Below are 17810 nucleotides of genomic sequence, written 5' to 3' on the forward strand. Positions count from 1 at the left end.
CTACCTTCTTCTTCTTCTTTTTTTTTTCTTAACATATCTTGCATTATTTGTCTCAGAGGTACAGATCTGAGATTCAACAGTCCTGCACAATTCACAGCGCTTAACAGAGCACGTACCCTCCCCAGTGTCTATCACCCAGTCACCCCATCCCTCCCACCCCATCCCCCACTCCAACAACACTCCGTTTGTTTCCTTATTTCAGCTAAGTTTTATAAACAAACAATTTAAGTGGGTCTTTCCTCTACATACTACCTTAATTATCTAAGAAAACCTCTAGAGGGCTTTGTAACAATTACTTCAGCATGCTCTTTTTATTTACAACAAGTAGCCAGGATATTAAGTACCTTGCATATCTGAGATGTATACTGCAGAAGTTTTTTATGATCTATCCGTTCTTTATGTTTTTGGAGATAGTCTCGTAAACTTCCATATGGTAAATATTCCATAATTAATCTTAGATTACGCCGACCTTTTAACATACAAATGGGAACACAATGTTTTACTCTGCCATATTTTACTGATAAAATATTAGAGAACAACCATACATACATGACTTAAAGATATATATAAACTCTAAGATGAAAAAACCTGATTATAAATTAAGTGATGTAGTAGTTAAGAACACAGGCTTTTTGAATCAAAACGTTTTGAAAGGAAGCTTAAAAAATAGTTATGGTTTAATCTTGTGTAACCCTTTATGCAAACCCAGATAAACTGATGAGAAAATTTCCCTTCTCTTCATCTGTACTGAACAAAAAGTATCTAATTTAAAAAATACTTTCATAGAAAATGTGAGCAAAGACAGTTTGTTTATTTAAAAATGAGAGTCTCTTGGTAAGCTTGAGCAAGCATGGTAAGCACCATCCTCAGTGAGAAGAATGATGAACTGAGAAGCCACAGACTTCCTGTGGTTGCAGCTCAGCATCTCAGGCACAATCTCCAGGCAGATGAATGGTTCTCTCCTTGGGCACTGGCACAGAAGTCCAGATCTTGAGACATTTTCTTGTTTCCATTACCCAGTATGCCAAGGACATACCCTGAGTTCAAACCGGATTTCAATGGGCAACATACCAGCACTGTAGCACACTCCCTTGTACTTCACAATGTTGTCATGCTGCAGGGATTTAAGGATTTCGATTTCCCTCTCAAAGTCTCTCAGGTGCTCCTCAGTGCTGTGCTGGAGCTTCTTCACAGCCACCACCTCCCCAGTGTTGTCTTGTAGAGGGTCATACCGGCACATCTCCACACTGCCAAAATTACCCTAAACACATCACAGTAGGATAAAGATCTCAAATCTTCTAGGCAAATTACTAATAAATTCAAATTATATAGACGATTCAGTATACAGTAGCTAGAATCAGCAGATGTATCTCTAAACTTACATTAGGCAACTTTTAGGATAAGAAAAGGAAATAATATTTCAACAGGTAGGTAGTAAATCTATAAATTTAATTTCTTCAAAAGAAATTAACAGGCTGAAATATAAATTACTTCAGAAAGGCATTTAAACAAATCATGAACATGAATTATTAAGATAAGCCAAGAGACATGTCAGGGAATTCCTAAATCTCTATCACTAACTTCCAGGAAGATCTTTGCTGCTTCACAATATGCCCTTTGATATCACTGACAGTGAGCTGGATGGAACAAGGAAGGGTCTGTTATGGACTGAATGTCTGTGCTCCCCCCAAATTCCTATGAGAAAACTAACTTAACCCCCAAAGTGAGTGTATTTGAAGACAGGGCCAGTGAAAAGGTGACAAAGGCTAAATGAGATCATAAAGATGGGGCCTTATTCCGATATGGCTGGTGCCTTTATAAAAAGAGGAAAAGACACCAGAGCTCTCTGCCATGTGAAGACACAGCCAAGAAGGTGGTCATATGGAAGGCAAGAGAGTCCTCACTAGAAACTGAACCCTGCCAGCACCTGAATCGTAGGCTTTCAGCCTCCAGAACTACAAGAAATAAATACCTGTTCTTCAAGCCTCCAGTGATGGTATTTTGTTATGGTAGCCTGAGCAGACTAATACAAGGTTGATTTATTTGCTCAAGGAAAGAAGAAATTTTAGGAGCACCTAGGCAGCTCAATGGGTTAAGCATCTGCCTTCGGCTCAGGTCATGATCTCAGGGTCCTGGGATGGAGCCTCATGTTGGGCTTTCTGCTCAGCAGGGAGTCTGCTACTCCCTTTAACTCTCTCTCTGGGCTCTCCCCCTTCCTTCTCTCAAATAAATAAATAAAATCTTTAAAAAAAAGAAAAAAGAATAAGAAATTTTTAGCCTATGGGGATGTTCCCACATTTTTTTAAAGGTCAGTCTTCAAAGAAATCTACTCTCTTTTTATTTAAGACTTATTGTCTATATAGAATTGCTAAGTTGATACATAACATTTAAAATTATTAGTTTTTTGCATTAATCACATTAGCATATTATGGTATTACTACATTTCTAAAAAATAAAACAATGTAGTCTTTGAACTACAAGATTCTAAGTGACTATATTTCCAGTTATACACTTAAAAGTCAATTAAAAAAAAACTAGACCATATGTTAGTCTCAAAGTTAAGTCTCTAATTACAAAGACCACATAGTAAAGTGGATAAGACCTGGGACTCTGGAGTCTGATGATTGCGGCTAGAATCTTGGTCCACCACTTATTCTCTTTGGGACCTTGGGTAAGTTACTTCCTTCTGTAATACCAGCTATCTCCTCCTTGAAATGGAGGATAATAAAATATCTATTTCATACTGCCTTATTAAGAAATTACTCCAAAACATATTTTTAAAAAAACCCAAGTGGGAAATAACAGAGTTTTATATTCTTTCCCCCTACTTAACGAAGTGCCCATAAAATTTATTTTCCAATGCCAATGTATATTTCTTGAAAAGATTATTTTTAATTACTGTATATTATGAATGTATTGATTTTTTAAATTGAAAATATAAACATATAACGTTAAGAAAAGTTTTAAAAATACATTCATGTCATTTCAATGATATTCATAAATAGCTGTGTACATCTCTATTAAGGATATTTTCTTATCAGTGGAATTAGCCATTCAAAGGATATGGACATTTCAAAGGCCCCTAATATCTGCTGCAGCAGAAGCTCTCTTGAAAAGGACACAGACTTAAGTTCTAATAGCAGTGGAAAAAATGTCAATTTTATCATATTCCTGCCAACACTAAACACTGTAATTTTTCTAAATCTTTGTCAAGTTGATAGGCACAAATCAATCTCACTGTTAATTTGGAATGCCTCTATTTTCTTTTGGAAGAAGATAAAGGCAAACAATGAGAGTGAAGAAACAGATTTAGGACAGGAAACCAGAAGGGAATGAGAATGTTTGGAATTGGCACCACAGAAGAAATCAAATCAGGGAGAATAAAGAACTACCTATAAAAAGAGTCCTAAGTACCAGCCAATGTTGGAAATCAATTTGCAACAGAGATAATAAACATTTATATCTGATTTGTTCTCACAGTGTTTGAGAGACGAAAACACAAATAGAAAAAAATAATTGAGAATTTTATTGTTCCTATATGAGGAAACGACAGGGAAAGTAAAACACATCATCAAGGGAGGGAAGGTGACAGAACTGTGACTATTAGTGGAAGTAGAATTTAAGTGATCTACCAGGAGGTCTACCCAGTGTGGAAAAGGAGAGCTGAATCTAGAAGGTAGCTAATAGGCTTCAGGAAGAAGAAAGGGTCAAAGACACTGGCAATAACAGAGATATCAAAGAAAGATTTATGTGTTGGGGAAAAAACTAAAAATACAAAGTTAATAGTCAGAGAGGGAGAATTCAGGGTCTGATATTTCATAAGGAAGATTATTATAAGGGATTACAGAATTCAAAGTGTACTCATTTAACACAGACACAGATTTGAAGTAGAGAGGTTGAGGAATTTAAAAAGGGTACTGAATGGGTAGCCAAAATAATGGCAGGGGCAAGGTGAAGATGAAAACAACGAATACCAAAAGTACCCAAGGAATGTGGAGCATTGACCAAGACAATGGCCAATGATGAGGAGAGAAGAATAACCATAGTCAGAAAGGACTATTAATGATGCCTGATAGTCTGATATTTGAAGAGTAGTAGCAGCAAGGTCCAGATCTGTGTGTCCCAGATCTTGCACCATGGAGGAATAGGGAATAAAAAGGATTTCAAAAAATCTAGGTTTTGGGCGCCTGGGTGGCTCAGATGGTTGAGCGTCTGCCTTTGGCTCAGGTCATGATCCCAGGGTCCTGGGATCGAGTCCCGCGTTGGGCTCCCTGCTCAGCAGGGAGCCTGCTTCTCCCTCTGCCCCTCTCTCTCTCATGAATAAATAAATAAAATCTTTAAAAAAAATCTAGGTTTTAATTGAGGTGAAGAGTAAAGAATATAAGTATATGAGGGCACAAGTATAAAGTAAGATCACAAAAATACACATTTTAGAAATCAAGTAGCAGTAGAAAAGTTTTGCAATATCTTCTTAGTTCTTTTTATGAGTATTACATTAAAATATACCATTATTTCTGTTGTCTTAAAAAATATGGAAATAATTTTAAGTACAAATTCCTCCTGTGCATATTTTTACCCTGCTGCTAATTGAAAAGAAGAAAGGAACACAGTATAACAAGAGCTGTGTTTTTATAAAATGAAAAGGTGACATGTGAGCACTTTTGTAGGGATGGCATTTTGGATTTAGATTCAATAATAAAATAGTTAGACAGCCCACTGAACACATCAATTCTTTCAAATAAGCAAAGATGAAATTAATATTACCATATGAAATGCAGCTAGGAAATAGCCACATTAAAATAGCTACCACTAACTAAAGACCATACCATTTTCCTTTAATTTCCTACAAACTAAATTACTGAGAAATATATTTGGTTGTAAATATATTTTGAAAATGCCATCCTTATAGTCTCCTCGATTTACATTATGTTTAAAATAATGTTAAATCCAAAGAACTGTGTAAAAAACTAAAAATGTTAAAAAGAAAAAGGAAATAACTCAAAGCTGCAATAATGGGGAATGTTGTAAATATAGTATATTACTTTTAGAATTATGTTTCAAAAAATGCTCAACATCACTCGGCATCAGGGAAATACAAATCAAAACTACAATGAGATACCACCTCAGTCTATGAAAAAGCACATTAACATTTAATAAAGAATAAATAAAGGGGTAATTATGAAGAATAAGGAATTCTCTTAAAAAAGGAACATACCCTAATAATGCCAAATAACATTCCTGAAAATAATTTTTATAATATTCTTGTATAAATAAGTAGACTACAATTTACTGCATAACTGTTTAACTTAAGAATACTTTCTGGATAATTTTAAACAAATTCCAATCAATTACTGAATAACACCACCGTGTTGCATCCTATTTTTTAAAAATTCTTAAAATAACCAAAATAACATAAGGCCTACGTTAGAATTTTACATGAAAAAGCAACCCGTAATTAGAAAACTATGTGGTATCTCAATATTTGAATAATGAATAAATATACATGAAATTACCTTATTGACACTTGTACCAATTCACATATTATGAAAATTTTAGAAATTGTGATCAGTATAAAATTTAAATACAGTATATACTTATTACACTGTTCTATAATTGTTAGTTGCCATCTACCTCCTCCAACTAAGTTGTAAACTCTACGAAGGCAATGGCTATATCCCATATCCACAGTGACCAGCAGAGCATCTAGCATTTTGTAAGAACTCAAATATTTGTATATAAAAGCCACATCACTTCAGGGGAAAAAACCCAAAAAATCTAGAAGTAATTCAGACCCTCCCAAAGATGTCTCATTTTTGATTGCCCTTTAAATTTTCATTCACTGGTTTAAAAAGTTTTAACTCATAAAGTGAAGGAATCCACTTTGGATTTTGAAATTTGAAACACTGATATTTTTTCCTAGAAAATGGTCTTAAACAAATGTTCATATATTCATGTTCGTATCAACAGCTGGGAAAATATAAAAGTATAAGAATTAAGAAGCTTATTAAAAATAGCCACATCAACTGAAGATAATGAAATTTCAATATAGGTTGTTCCCTTTACTTCAAATAAGTTGGATTTTATTTTCTAAAACTTTCTGTATAGTCTACCAAAAACGATCTCTAGGATATATAATAGTACACATTAAAGGCTGGATCAAAGGATGAGAGAAATTAAATGGCTTGTTCAGAGTAACAGAAAATAATTTTTAAGGTTTTCATGATTTTGTGACTAGTGACTATGGTTACTAGTCTAATGACTAGTGTTTCTGGTCATGAAAATATCTGCATATAATTAACAATAAATCGAGATGTATTCAACAATAAACCCATGAATAAGTCATGTTACACTAATTTCTGCCTTTTCCATAAACAATTTTGCAATGTAATCCCTGGTGAAATAAAATAATTATCTTCTTTATCTCTTCATATGCTATGACTTGCCCCAAAAAGATAACAATAGAAGATATTGCAACTGAAGCATACTCACACAAACAAAAACTTACTTAAGTGAGATAGTAGAGATAGCACAGGAGTAGGAATAGGGGAAGGTTCTGATCTCACATCAGCTACTATATAGCTGTTTGACCATAGACAAGTTACTTAACCCCTCTGGACCTTTATTTTTCTCACTGTGAAATGAGGACGTTACTCTTAAGTTGAAAGCATCACTTCCCAAACTGTTCTAAAGATCACTTTCTGAGATGTCAATAGGTAAATTTGGGGGATGGAAGGTCGGGGGAGTAGATGACAAAAAGGTTTGAGAAGTTTTGGACACACTGCATACTAACAAGAAATTGATGCTACCGACATAGAGTTATGGCCAAGATGCACAGTGTGGTTGGCAGCCTCTAAGATATCTTCCAATGTTCTCTACCTTTGACATTCATGCTCTTTTATAATCCCTTCCCCTTGACTGTAGGCTGAATTTATCACCTCATTTATAGTGAACAGAATACAGCAAAAGTGATTAAGATGCCATTCCTGAGATTAGGTTCATGGTTCCCACCTGAGATGTTTGCTCTCAGCTGCCATGCTGTGTGGCAGCCCTGCAGAAAGGCCCACATAATTAAGATGGGAAACAGATATTCTGAGGCCTGTCAATAGCCATGTTAGTGAGGTTGGAAGTAAATCTTCCCCCAGTCAAGCCTTCAAATGAGACTGCAAAGCCTGGATGACAACTTCACTGCAGTCTTGTGAGAGACCCTGAGCTAGGACCACCCAGCTAAGTTGCTCCCAAATTTCTAATTCCTAAACTAGGTGATAATAAATGTTTGGTTTTGGCCTGGATCTTCTCTTTCCAATTTGTAAGCCACAAGGTACAGAAGTCTACACTAACAAGCTTAGGAGAAGAAAGAAAGCTTACCACTTTAACTGGACCTGCTAATAACTAAGCTTTTCCTGGTCTTACTTAAAATATAAAGTCTAGGCATGACTGTGTGACTTTTAGCAGATAGAAACTCTGTCTTGTTAACAAACACAGTCCAGTCAACATTTAGACTCTGGACAATGAGATTAATTATTTCACCCTGAGATGACTATAAAAGGAGATGGGTAGACAGGTTTAATTGTTCCTTTCTCTACGACGTAACTAAAGCACTTCTACCAAGAAAGAGTCCCATGGTCAAATCAATAGAAGCCAAGAAAGAGTCCCATGGTCAAATCAATAGAAGAAATACTGCCTAATTTTCATCCTTTTAAAGATGTTCAATGCACATTACATGTTAAAGGTTCCAAGAGGTTCTTCAGTAAAAAGAGCTATTTATTTAACACAGCATTTCTCCAATAACTGATGACTAAACCTTTTTTCTATAAACACTCCCTAAATTTTGTGTAAAGTAAATCTTAGAGAATCTCTAAAGCCTTTCTTTTCTTTCTTTTTTTTTTTAAGTAGTCTCCATGCTGGACCCAATGCAGGGCTTGAACTACTGACCCGGAGATCAAGACCTGAGCTGAGATCAAGAGTTGGATACTTAACCGACTGAGCCACCTAGGTGTCCCTAAAGCCTTTATTTTCAAAATAAAATGTTCTAGGATTATATGCTAACTATTTAAAAAGCTTCTGACATCTTACCTTACCAAGTTGCTGTAGAAATTTCAAGTGTCTCTCTTCAAACTGTGTAGGGTCTCGGTCTTCAAAAGCACCAGAAAACCCTAGGGCACCTATTCTCATATTTGGTAACATGTCATTCTCTGTTAATAGTTCATAATCTGGAGAAATAAAGTATATTACTACCATAAGCTGGCAAATTACATTTTCTGAGTTAAAATGATATATATTCAAGTTAACCAAAATAATCAGAATGAGTTAGAAATACTACATACAAATTAACACAGGACAACTCTAATAGTTTAAGCTGTATTAACGAGTCTTTTCTTATTACCCATAACCTAACAGGCTTTTAAGAAAGACTTTTGCAAAGGATAAATAATTTCCAAAATGGGCAGCTTTAGTATTTATAAAGTAAGATTATATTATTTTGACTTTTTTGATGAGAATGGCAAGTAGTATTGGAATAAGAAATACCTATGGGTCAGACATATGTACATTTAGCTACATATTTTAAAGTACTGGACAAATGAAAACAAATCTACTTCATGTTTAGAAAACCACTCAATTATAAAATACATGAGTAGTTTAAAAATTGCTTTTAAAAAAGTCAAATAAGCCAAACAGACTTCTAGAGTACACTACTCATTAACTGGTAAACTAAAACCAGGTTACTGAAGAAGAAGCTTCTCTTAAAAATGGAGAGACTGTTTAATCAAGAAGACTAGAATATGTATAAAGTAGGAAAAGTCGTATGAACATAAGAAACTAAGAGGGTCTAAAAGACATGAAGGTTCACTATATTGTACACCTGAAACCAATATAACACTGTATGTTAACTAACTGGAATTAAAATAAAAACTAAAAAAAAAACATCAAGGAACTTCTTGCAAGGGATTACAAAATTAGTAAAGATTTGTTAAATACAATAAAGACAGAAAGCTGGCTGGAAAATCAATTAAGACTATCCCATCAATACATACCTGGAGTAAACAAACTATTAAGATCTCGTATGATGGCTCTGAAAGAAGGTCTAAAATCTGGTTCATAATCCATACAATTATTAATAAGATTTGCTAATTCTGTCCACTTTGGTGCAGGAAGCTGGTGCCTATCTTCATAAAACTGTAGCTTCTATAATTAAAGAACCAGATGAGAATAAATTGTAGAATGTGACATCAAGCTTCTTCCTTAACATCAGATAGGCTAAAAAGATATCAAGTCATGTGAACGAAATTCAAGGATCACAGAGTAATTCCAACTTCACAGTTAATATAAACTTACTCTTTGAGAATCCAAAGCACTCAGAGGCTTATCTCCTCCACTGCAGATTTCCCACAAAGTGGTACCAAAACTCCATTTGTCTGTTGCCAAATTTAGATTTTTAGGATTTTCGATGCATTCAGGTGGTACCCATGGTATTCTCTCCTGAAGAACTTTTAGACGATAGGAATAAAGTATGGTAAAATGGTTCACACAAGTAAACAATTCTTTTATATGCAAATAATTTTCTAACTGATTTGAATAATCAGGTCTTTTTTTATTTGTTTGGGGTTGTGTGTTGTGTGCATCACACAAGCAGGTATATACACTTATGAGCTAGAAGGGACCTTTGAGAGCATCTAATATCTCAGCTTTAACAATGATAACACTGAGACCCATAAAGACTAAATAATTTGCCCAAAGTCACAAAATTTGTTAGTAGCATGGAGAGAATTAGAATCTTATACAACAAATCCCGGATCAACTAAACTTCCTTCCATTAAGCCATCATGTCTCAACTCGTGTCCTACTCTCTCTACCCTTTCCTATGCATTCAAAAAGTTTTTTCCATAAAATTTGTCCTAAACTGCCTTTGGATTTTTTTTTAATTTCTTTACAATGTGTAAGTAGTAAAGGTAATGTTAACAACATTCTGAGCTGTTCTAATGATGAAACAGCAGTGGCAATTCTAACATATACATGAGAAAACAAGGACCAACAGGCAGATGAATGAATGAATTATACCAAGATACTATGAATATGGAATTGATATAGGTAGTTTCTGCTAAGATCATGCAATTTCCCAATAAAGTTGCTATGGTCTTTGACCCCATCAGAAAAATGCTATTCAAGCAACGAGGGAGCAATTTTAAATCCACCTTCTGGTAATCTGGCATGATACATAGATAAAATAAATAAAATGATATATAAGAATGAAGGATAATCTGTTGCATCTTTTGGTATATTTTGGTAAAGCAGTATGAATATTTTTGCTGTATAATTAAGAGATTAAAGAGTACAGGTTCTTTTCTCTTTAACCACATGAATAAATTTTCTCCTTCTTCATTTCCATTCCAAAGAGTAAAATTTCCCTGAATATAGGTTCCAAGATCCTATAACATTTTCTGCCCTATTATCTGTCTTCACTGTCAGATAAGCTAACAAGTTTCAATACTGTTGGCTTAAATAGGATACATCAATGCACAAAAGTTGATCAATTTAGAGTCTACATTTAGAACAGTCAATTAGAGAAATTAGCTAAGATAATGAGATACAATTACAACATTATTTGTACCAAAAATAAACTCCTGCATGTGACTGAAATTTTTACTTTAATAGTATTAAATAGAAGGCTAACAAACACAAAAGATTTTTTTTAAGTTTTTAAAAGTCAGAATTAGCTGAATAATTAAATAAGACCTCAAAGTAGATAATATATCTTCTCAAGTTTTTACTCAGTGACTGAAGGAAGTAAAATTTAGATAATTTACTTGTTGCTTCAAAGAATGTATTAGAAAATTTCACATTAAAAAATGGATAAAATCTGATCTTCCATTCAAGTAGGGATTAAAACTGTTTTAAAAAATCATTTTGCAATCCATGATAACATGGACTGCTAAAAATGGTAGTTAAATTTTATTATTAATCAAGAACATGTCAATAACAGAGATTGAGAAAAAAATTAACAACATGCTTTTTATACTACTCTCCAAGTAGTAATGTGGAATCCCTAGTGTTGTACACCTGAAACTAATGTAACATTATGTGTCAACTATACTCAAATTAAAAAAAAAAAAAAGTAAAAGAAAAGGTAAATGCGTTTCCTATAGAACTTACTGTCCTTTGGCAAAACTGTAATACTAATGCCAGGATCACTAAGTTTGATGAAAGGAGGATTTCCTGTTTTCCTGTCTTCTTCTCTGATAAGCAGAATATTTTTGGCACACACATTCCCATGAATAAGTGCTTTTTCTTCCTATTAAAGTTAAATGCACAGACATTCAAATATCAATCTATAAATATTTGAAAACTTAGTATATCCAAGGTCCCAACATGGATTTAAAGAAAAAAATAGGACAGTATTAGCTAATAAACATTAATTTGGAAGCACGCTTTGAAATAAAGGTTTACGGCAGCACTGTGCTTTGTTTTACTTCTCAAATGACACAACAATCTAAGCCCATAATAAAAAGAATATATTAAAACTACCAATGCCACTTCACTTTCTAAACCTGAGATTTTAAACAGTATGCATTTCTAAACAGCAAGTAAATATTGTTTCTGTTCAGCGGCAAGATACAGGGGCACTCTGAGGAGTCTCATCACTGGATGGCCCTCTGGTATTCAGCCTCTATGGCAATACTGCTTTCTCACTGGACATAATGTCCAATTGCCCACAGACACCATAACAAGGCATTTTCTGCGATCCATAACTAACACAAGTTTCTGCATATTTTTTATTAAATTCTCTAAACCCAAGTGACACAAACTATGACTGTTCACCAGCAATGTTAAGAGATTGATAGAATGACAAAACTCTTTCAAAACCATGATTTTACATAAATAAATACATGCCTAAAATAATCTCATTCATCAACTAACAGATTAGTTTAAATGACTCAGATTTATTTACATATTTCTTGTTCCTGAGTCAAGAAACTGCTTACATTGCTTCATAAGATAGAACCGTAAGTTTTTGATAAAAAATTATACTTCTTACTTACTAGAAAATGCATGGCCCATGCCAATTGTTTAGCCACTTCAAGTTTCCATAATATATTTATAGAATTTTTATTCTTTTTCAGATATGTATCTAGTGATCCAAATTTTACAAACTCTTGAACCAGAATATCTGCATTAAAATATAAAAATAAAAGGCTCAAGTACACATACAATAAAAATATATGTAATTTTAAACTTTTATAAATATACAGTTATATGTGGGTATTATAGGTAAAGAGATTAAATTATGCAAAAATTCACTAATGTAAAGAAAGCTTAAGAGCATATACCATTGTATTTTGGGGTTCAGCTTATTCACAACCACAAGATGCAGGAATCTAAATAATTACATATACACAATATTATATATAATTACATATATTACATAATTATATATAACATATATACACATTATATGTTATATACTGTCATTATTATAATGTTACTATATATTTTTATATTTACATTTATATATTATTATCCAGCATACCTCTATGTATTAGTACTGAATTACAGCTGCATTTTTTAAACAAATGAAAATTTGTCACCAAGTTAATTTCTCTTCCATGACACTCCAGTAGTGCCCCCTGCTTATCCGTGGTTTTGCTTTCCACAGTTTCAGCTACCCATAGTCAACAGGTTCAGAAGCAGATGATCCTCTTCCGACTTACTGTCAGAAGGTAATAACCTAATGCTGCGCCCCAGTGCCTACCTACGTCACTCACCTCGCTTCGTCTCAGCACATAGACATTTTACCATCTCACATCATAAGACAAAGTGTGAGTATGGTATAAATACAGTATTTTGAGAGAGAGAGACAGACTGTATTCACATAAACTTTTACTACAGTAGATTGCTATAACTGTTCTATTTTATTATTACTTACTGTTGTCATTCTAGTTGTGCCTAATTTATAAACTAAGCTTTATCACAGGTATGTATATATAGGAAAAACTTAGTGTATATAAGGTTGGGTACTATCCTCAGTTTCAGGCATCCATTGGGGGTCTTGGAACAATACGCTGCAGATAAGGAGGGGCTACTGTATTTAGACATCAAAACTTCCTGAAATTCTTCTTCTACACATAAAAATTTATAGGAAGTCTATTCTTGCAGGTATTAAGGAAAATTTGAGTTTGAACTCCATTCCTTTTAATTTATGCTGCAAAAAAGCAAAAATTAGTTTTGCATTGCTCTACCTTTAGAAGTGTATTTTAAATATACTATTAAGATATATTTTGCTTCTAAAAACAGTCCTGACTGCCTTTAAAACAGATAAAAATTTCCAGTATTGACCACGTTTCAGAAAGCCAAAGACTCTTTCTACAGTAAGACATGTTGTTTAATAATTAAACTGGGAGTAGGGTTTATTTATTGTCATCTAGTACAAATTTGTAATGCAATAAGCTCAGGTTCTCAATTCAAATCTAAATTTATTGACATTATTTTATTGTTTCTACCGCATAATAAACAATAAGTTATATAAATGAGAAAAAAAGGATTTGTTTTTTTAATTATAAAAATGGAAAATTCAGATAAAATAAAAACCAAAAAAATTCAAGCAAAAAATTTAACCATGGCATCACTATATATATCTTTAAAGAAGTTCTGACAGACTTTCACATTGTAATCCATGTTAGTTCCTGGCCCAGTTTAAAGTTAAGTGCCTATACTTCACACATGCCTATGTTTCACATTTGTTTTAAAATGAATGATCTTGGGTGCCTTGGTGGCTCAGTCGGTTAAGCATCTGCCTTCAGCTCAGGTCATGATCCCAGGGTCTTGGGATCTAGCCCTGCATTGGGCTCCCTGCTCAGTGGGGAGCCTGCTTCTCCTTCTCCCCAACCCTGCTCGTGCTTTCTCTCGCGCACTCTCTCTCTCGAATGAGTAAGTAAATAAATAAAGAAATAAAATGAACAAATGAATGAATGAATGATCTTGGGGCACCTGGGTGTCTCAGTTGGTTAAGTGTCTGCCTTCGGCTCAGGTCATAATCCCAGGGTCCTGGGATGGAGTCCCACATCGCACTCCCTGCTCAGCGGGGAGTCTGCTTCTCCCTCTCCCTTTGCCCCTCACCCCACTCGTACGCTCTCTATCATATAAATAAATAAAATCTTTAAAAATAAAATAAAACGCATGATCTTGGGGCACCTGGGTGGCTCAGCTGGTCAAGCCTCTGACTCTTGATTTCAGCTCAGGCCATGATATCAGGGTTGTGTGATCGAGCCCTGTGTTGAGCCCAGAGTTGGGCTCTGTGGTAGGCGTGGAGACTGGGATTGTCTCTCCCCTTCTCTCTTTGCCCCTCCCTCCCCCAAATAAAAATAAAAATAAAATAAATAAAATGCATGATCTTACCTTAAATTGTGATTCTGCTTGATCTAATATTAAAATTACTTAGTTTTACTTGGTATATAACAACTTTGTTGTTAGTGACAAAAGTTAGTGACTTTAGACCTTGCTGGGTAACTAAAACAAATTTAAAGAATGTTTTGCTGCCCATAATTAATTTAGAGAACAATCCATATACCAATAATTAAGACCTGACCACAGGTAAATTTATGTCATGGCAAGTGTCAAAAAAAGAAAGAAAAGAAAAAAAAGAATAAATATAAAAGAATTACAATGAACAAAAGCTTAATAAAACTTTTTTATGTGGCATTTAAGACCTATTATGTTTTAGAGATACCACTGATTGTCGTCTCATTATTTTATGTGTCATAAAAGAAAAAATTAAATTATGACATGTCATTGATTATATCACACTTTCCAATTTCAGGTATTTTTAAATGTGAAAAAAGTACATCCCAGAATAAATGAAATAAATATAAAAGCAAGCATAAGAACTGGAATTACATGCTCTGAAACACTGCTTTAAACTTTAAAAAAAAATGTATTTTCTTCCCCTAAATGGGAAATTATGAGAAATATCAATAAATAAAAAAGATAAATACAGAACTACTCTAGTTGGGAATAAGTGAGCAGAAGTCTCCATGACTGTAGTTAGATTTACTCTCAATTCATCAACCCTGAGATACCTGAAATACCTCCACAGAACAGATTTGAAAATCGCTGCCTTTGAAAAGAATATCAATTTTCAAAGATATGAAGAAATGTTACATAAGAATGGATGCATATTTCATCCATATTATTAGTGGAAAATGGAGAATTACGTAAGTAATTTTCTGAATGTAAACTTCTTGAGTTTTTATGAACAGTCTAAATTTAGACACAGAATATATCAAATATCAACATCTAATCATTTTAGTCAGTTCTATTACAAACTCAGTCTATCATTTATTTATATGATTTTTTTACAATTCAAAAAAATTTGTACTATAATAGCCAGTTATTCCAATGATAATGAACCATAATTCATATTGCTATGGTTACCAGAAAAGGTTGTAAGACATTTATTTACTGTAATACTCCACTGTTTGGGCATTTTAACATAAGGTATGTTAACTGTCTTCTGCATTTTAATTTCATTCATTGGTTTCCTTTTTTAGAAGACAAAACTGAACAGTTTTCAATGTTTTTGATTTCAACAATATTTAACTCTTCTTAAATTATGGTTTATAGTGATACTTAGTTGTGATCCTGAAACTGAATTTTCTATATAAACAAAAATAGATGCTCTGAGAAGGTCTAACATTAACATAAGGAAGTCTGTAGTTTTACTTACTCTCTTCCCCACAGACACATACTCCGTAATTTAAAACTAGATGCTTGTGAGAAAGCTGGCTCATCATGCTTGCTGCTTCAAAGAAAGACTAAGGAAAAGAAAAACATACAAAAAATGTAAAAGAATTATTGTTTGTGCCTATAAATGTTCATAGGTCAGAAAGATACTGTTTGCTGTATGAGAAATGCACTCTCTCCTATTCTCAGCAGGACTACAGATAAGGCTGCTCTGGTTCCCTTACATGGACCTGCGACCGCTATCAACCTTGATGCTCGAGTTCATTCTGAGGAAACCCCTGAGTAAGCCTGGAATAAGAAATAACAGAGAGAGAGCAGGAGAGGTACAGGGCCAGGTGAATGCTGCAAGATCAACAGCCTTGGACCCCTAGCACCTGGGGGAGAGCACAGAGGCAGACACCAGAGACAGTGATAGGGGACTCAAATAAATGGATGAGAGCTTCAGATAACTTCTCAAAGGATTACGAATGTTCTCTGTGCAGATAAAATATGACAATTATGTCAGGAGACGGGCATGGCATTAATATCACTCTAACTCAACCAACCTTTGACTAGAACTTCTGGGGACAGTTGTTGAAGATCACAATCATCATCACTGTGGTATTCTGGATTAGAAAAATTTTCCCTCAGATGTTTCACGTCAGCTTCCACTAATACCATTTAAGACATTTTAAGTGTTATAAATGTTTGTTATGTCATGTTTGGTGATGTCTTGCTATGTTAAGGACCCTGGCAACTAACAACTGGCCTTCTGCTGGCTAGCATCTCTGGAAAATGCCCAGAGGCACCCATATTTCACCTAGAGTGTTCTTTAGTACAGCGCCTTTCAAAAATTTTTTTAAAAATAAACTGTGAAGGAAATCTGTGGAACCCATAAAAGTTTGGAGAGCCAGTTTGAAAGTTCCTGCCTTAATATATGCAGAGATGTAGTAATACCCATAATACAATGTTAAGAGTAATTAGTTTGGAAATAAGTTATTATCAAAAAATTCTATAATTTTCTATAGCCTCCCCCAGAAAGCATCCTCAGAAAGGTCCTTGATATATATGCTTTTAAAAATTGCAGTTTTGAAAAGCTGCATGCATGAATGTGTGTCAATATGGGAGCATATGTTTAAATATCAGAAACTACACAAGCTACACAAAGAACATACATACCTCTGAATAGTTTCTGTGCGCTTTATCCAGAACTTTTAACAGAACTTCTGTTTCATGTAGTTGACCATAGTCTCCTACTTCTCTTCTTATACCTTTAAAAATTTTTGTAAAAGTGCCTTGACCAAGGCTTTCATTCTTCAAAAGAAAAAAGAGAAAAAAAGAATGAGTAAAGATGAAGAAAGATGTAGGAATTAGGAAATATGTTTAATGACAAAGGGTTTTTAAAAATCCATGAGCATGGGGCGCCTGGGTGGCTCAGTTGGTTAAGCGACTGCCTTCGGCTCAGGTCATGATCCTGGAGTCCCGGGATCGAGTCCCACATCAGGCTCCCTGCTCAGCAGGGGGTCTGCTTCTCCCTCTGACCCTCTTCCCTCTCGTGCTCTCTGTCTCTCATTCTCTCAAATAAATAAATAAAAATCTTTAAAAATCCATGAGCAAATATTAATCTGTATTCTGTAATAAAGACAGAAGGATTAATGAATAAAATGCATTTTGGTTCCACCATGTTCTTAAACCCCCTGAAATTAGCTATAATTATCACTTTTTCATAGTGTCAGTGTTTACCTACACTTACTTACATATGAATATTTTTCTTTGTCTGCCTCTCATAATAGAGAAAGGCAGTACAGTATGGTCTGTGGAGGCAGAATGTGGACTGTTCCTTATCACCACTTCCTAGCTGTGTGACCTCGGACAGGCTACTGTATCTCTCTGTGCTGCCGCTGTCCTGGTCTCCTCATCTGAGGAATGGGGAGAATCGTTTTTCCACGGTATTGTTATGAACAATAAATGAATGAATACATGAAAGCACTGAGTGCAGTCCGTGACACAAAGTAAATGCTCGGTAAGTGTTGGTCATTACTACTATTACTAGTATTTCTTGCATGTCCTTACAAAATAATTGTTGAAAGCCTGCACTC

The 17810-nt window shown here is 34.3% G+C and overlaps 1 protein-coding gene across 4 annotated transcripts in view; it reads right to left on the reverse strand.

The window, feature by feature from the left end:
• The window catches only part of JAK2 (Janus kinase 2), a 143524-nt gene that overhangs the window by 12689 nt on the left and 113025 nt on the right, over positions 1–17810 (reverse strand). For all 4 annotated transcript variants that reach the window (XM_081802767.1, XM_081802766.1, XM_081802765.1 and 1 more), the window contains 9 exons: positions 16891–17025; positions 15716–15803; positions 12036–12163; positions 11149–11287; positions 9334–9485; positions 9033–9183; positions 8074–8210; positions 1072–1261; positions 345–469 (listed from right to left, as the gene is read on the reverse strand). In XM_081802767.1, coding sequence (XP_081658893.1) covers positions 345–469; positions 1072–1261; positions 8074–8210; positions 9033–9183; positions 9334–9485; positions 11149–11287; positions 12036–12163; positions 15716–15803; positions 16891–17025 — 1245 coding nt within the window. The remainder of the gene's footprint in view (positions 1–344; positions 470–1071; positions 1262–8073; positions 8211–9032; positions 9184–9333; positions 9486–11148; positions 11288–12035; positions 12164–15715; positions 15804–16890; positions 17026–17810) is intronic.

Source organism: Leptonychotes weddellii, chromosome 14, assembly GCF_054177405.1.
Source record: "Leptonychotes weddellii isolate Sample4059 chromosome 14, ASM5417740v2, whole genome shotgun sequence".
Taxonomy (NCBI): Eukaryota; Metazoa; Chordata; class Mammalia; order Carnivora; family Phocidae; genus Leptonychotes; species Leptonychotes weddellii.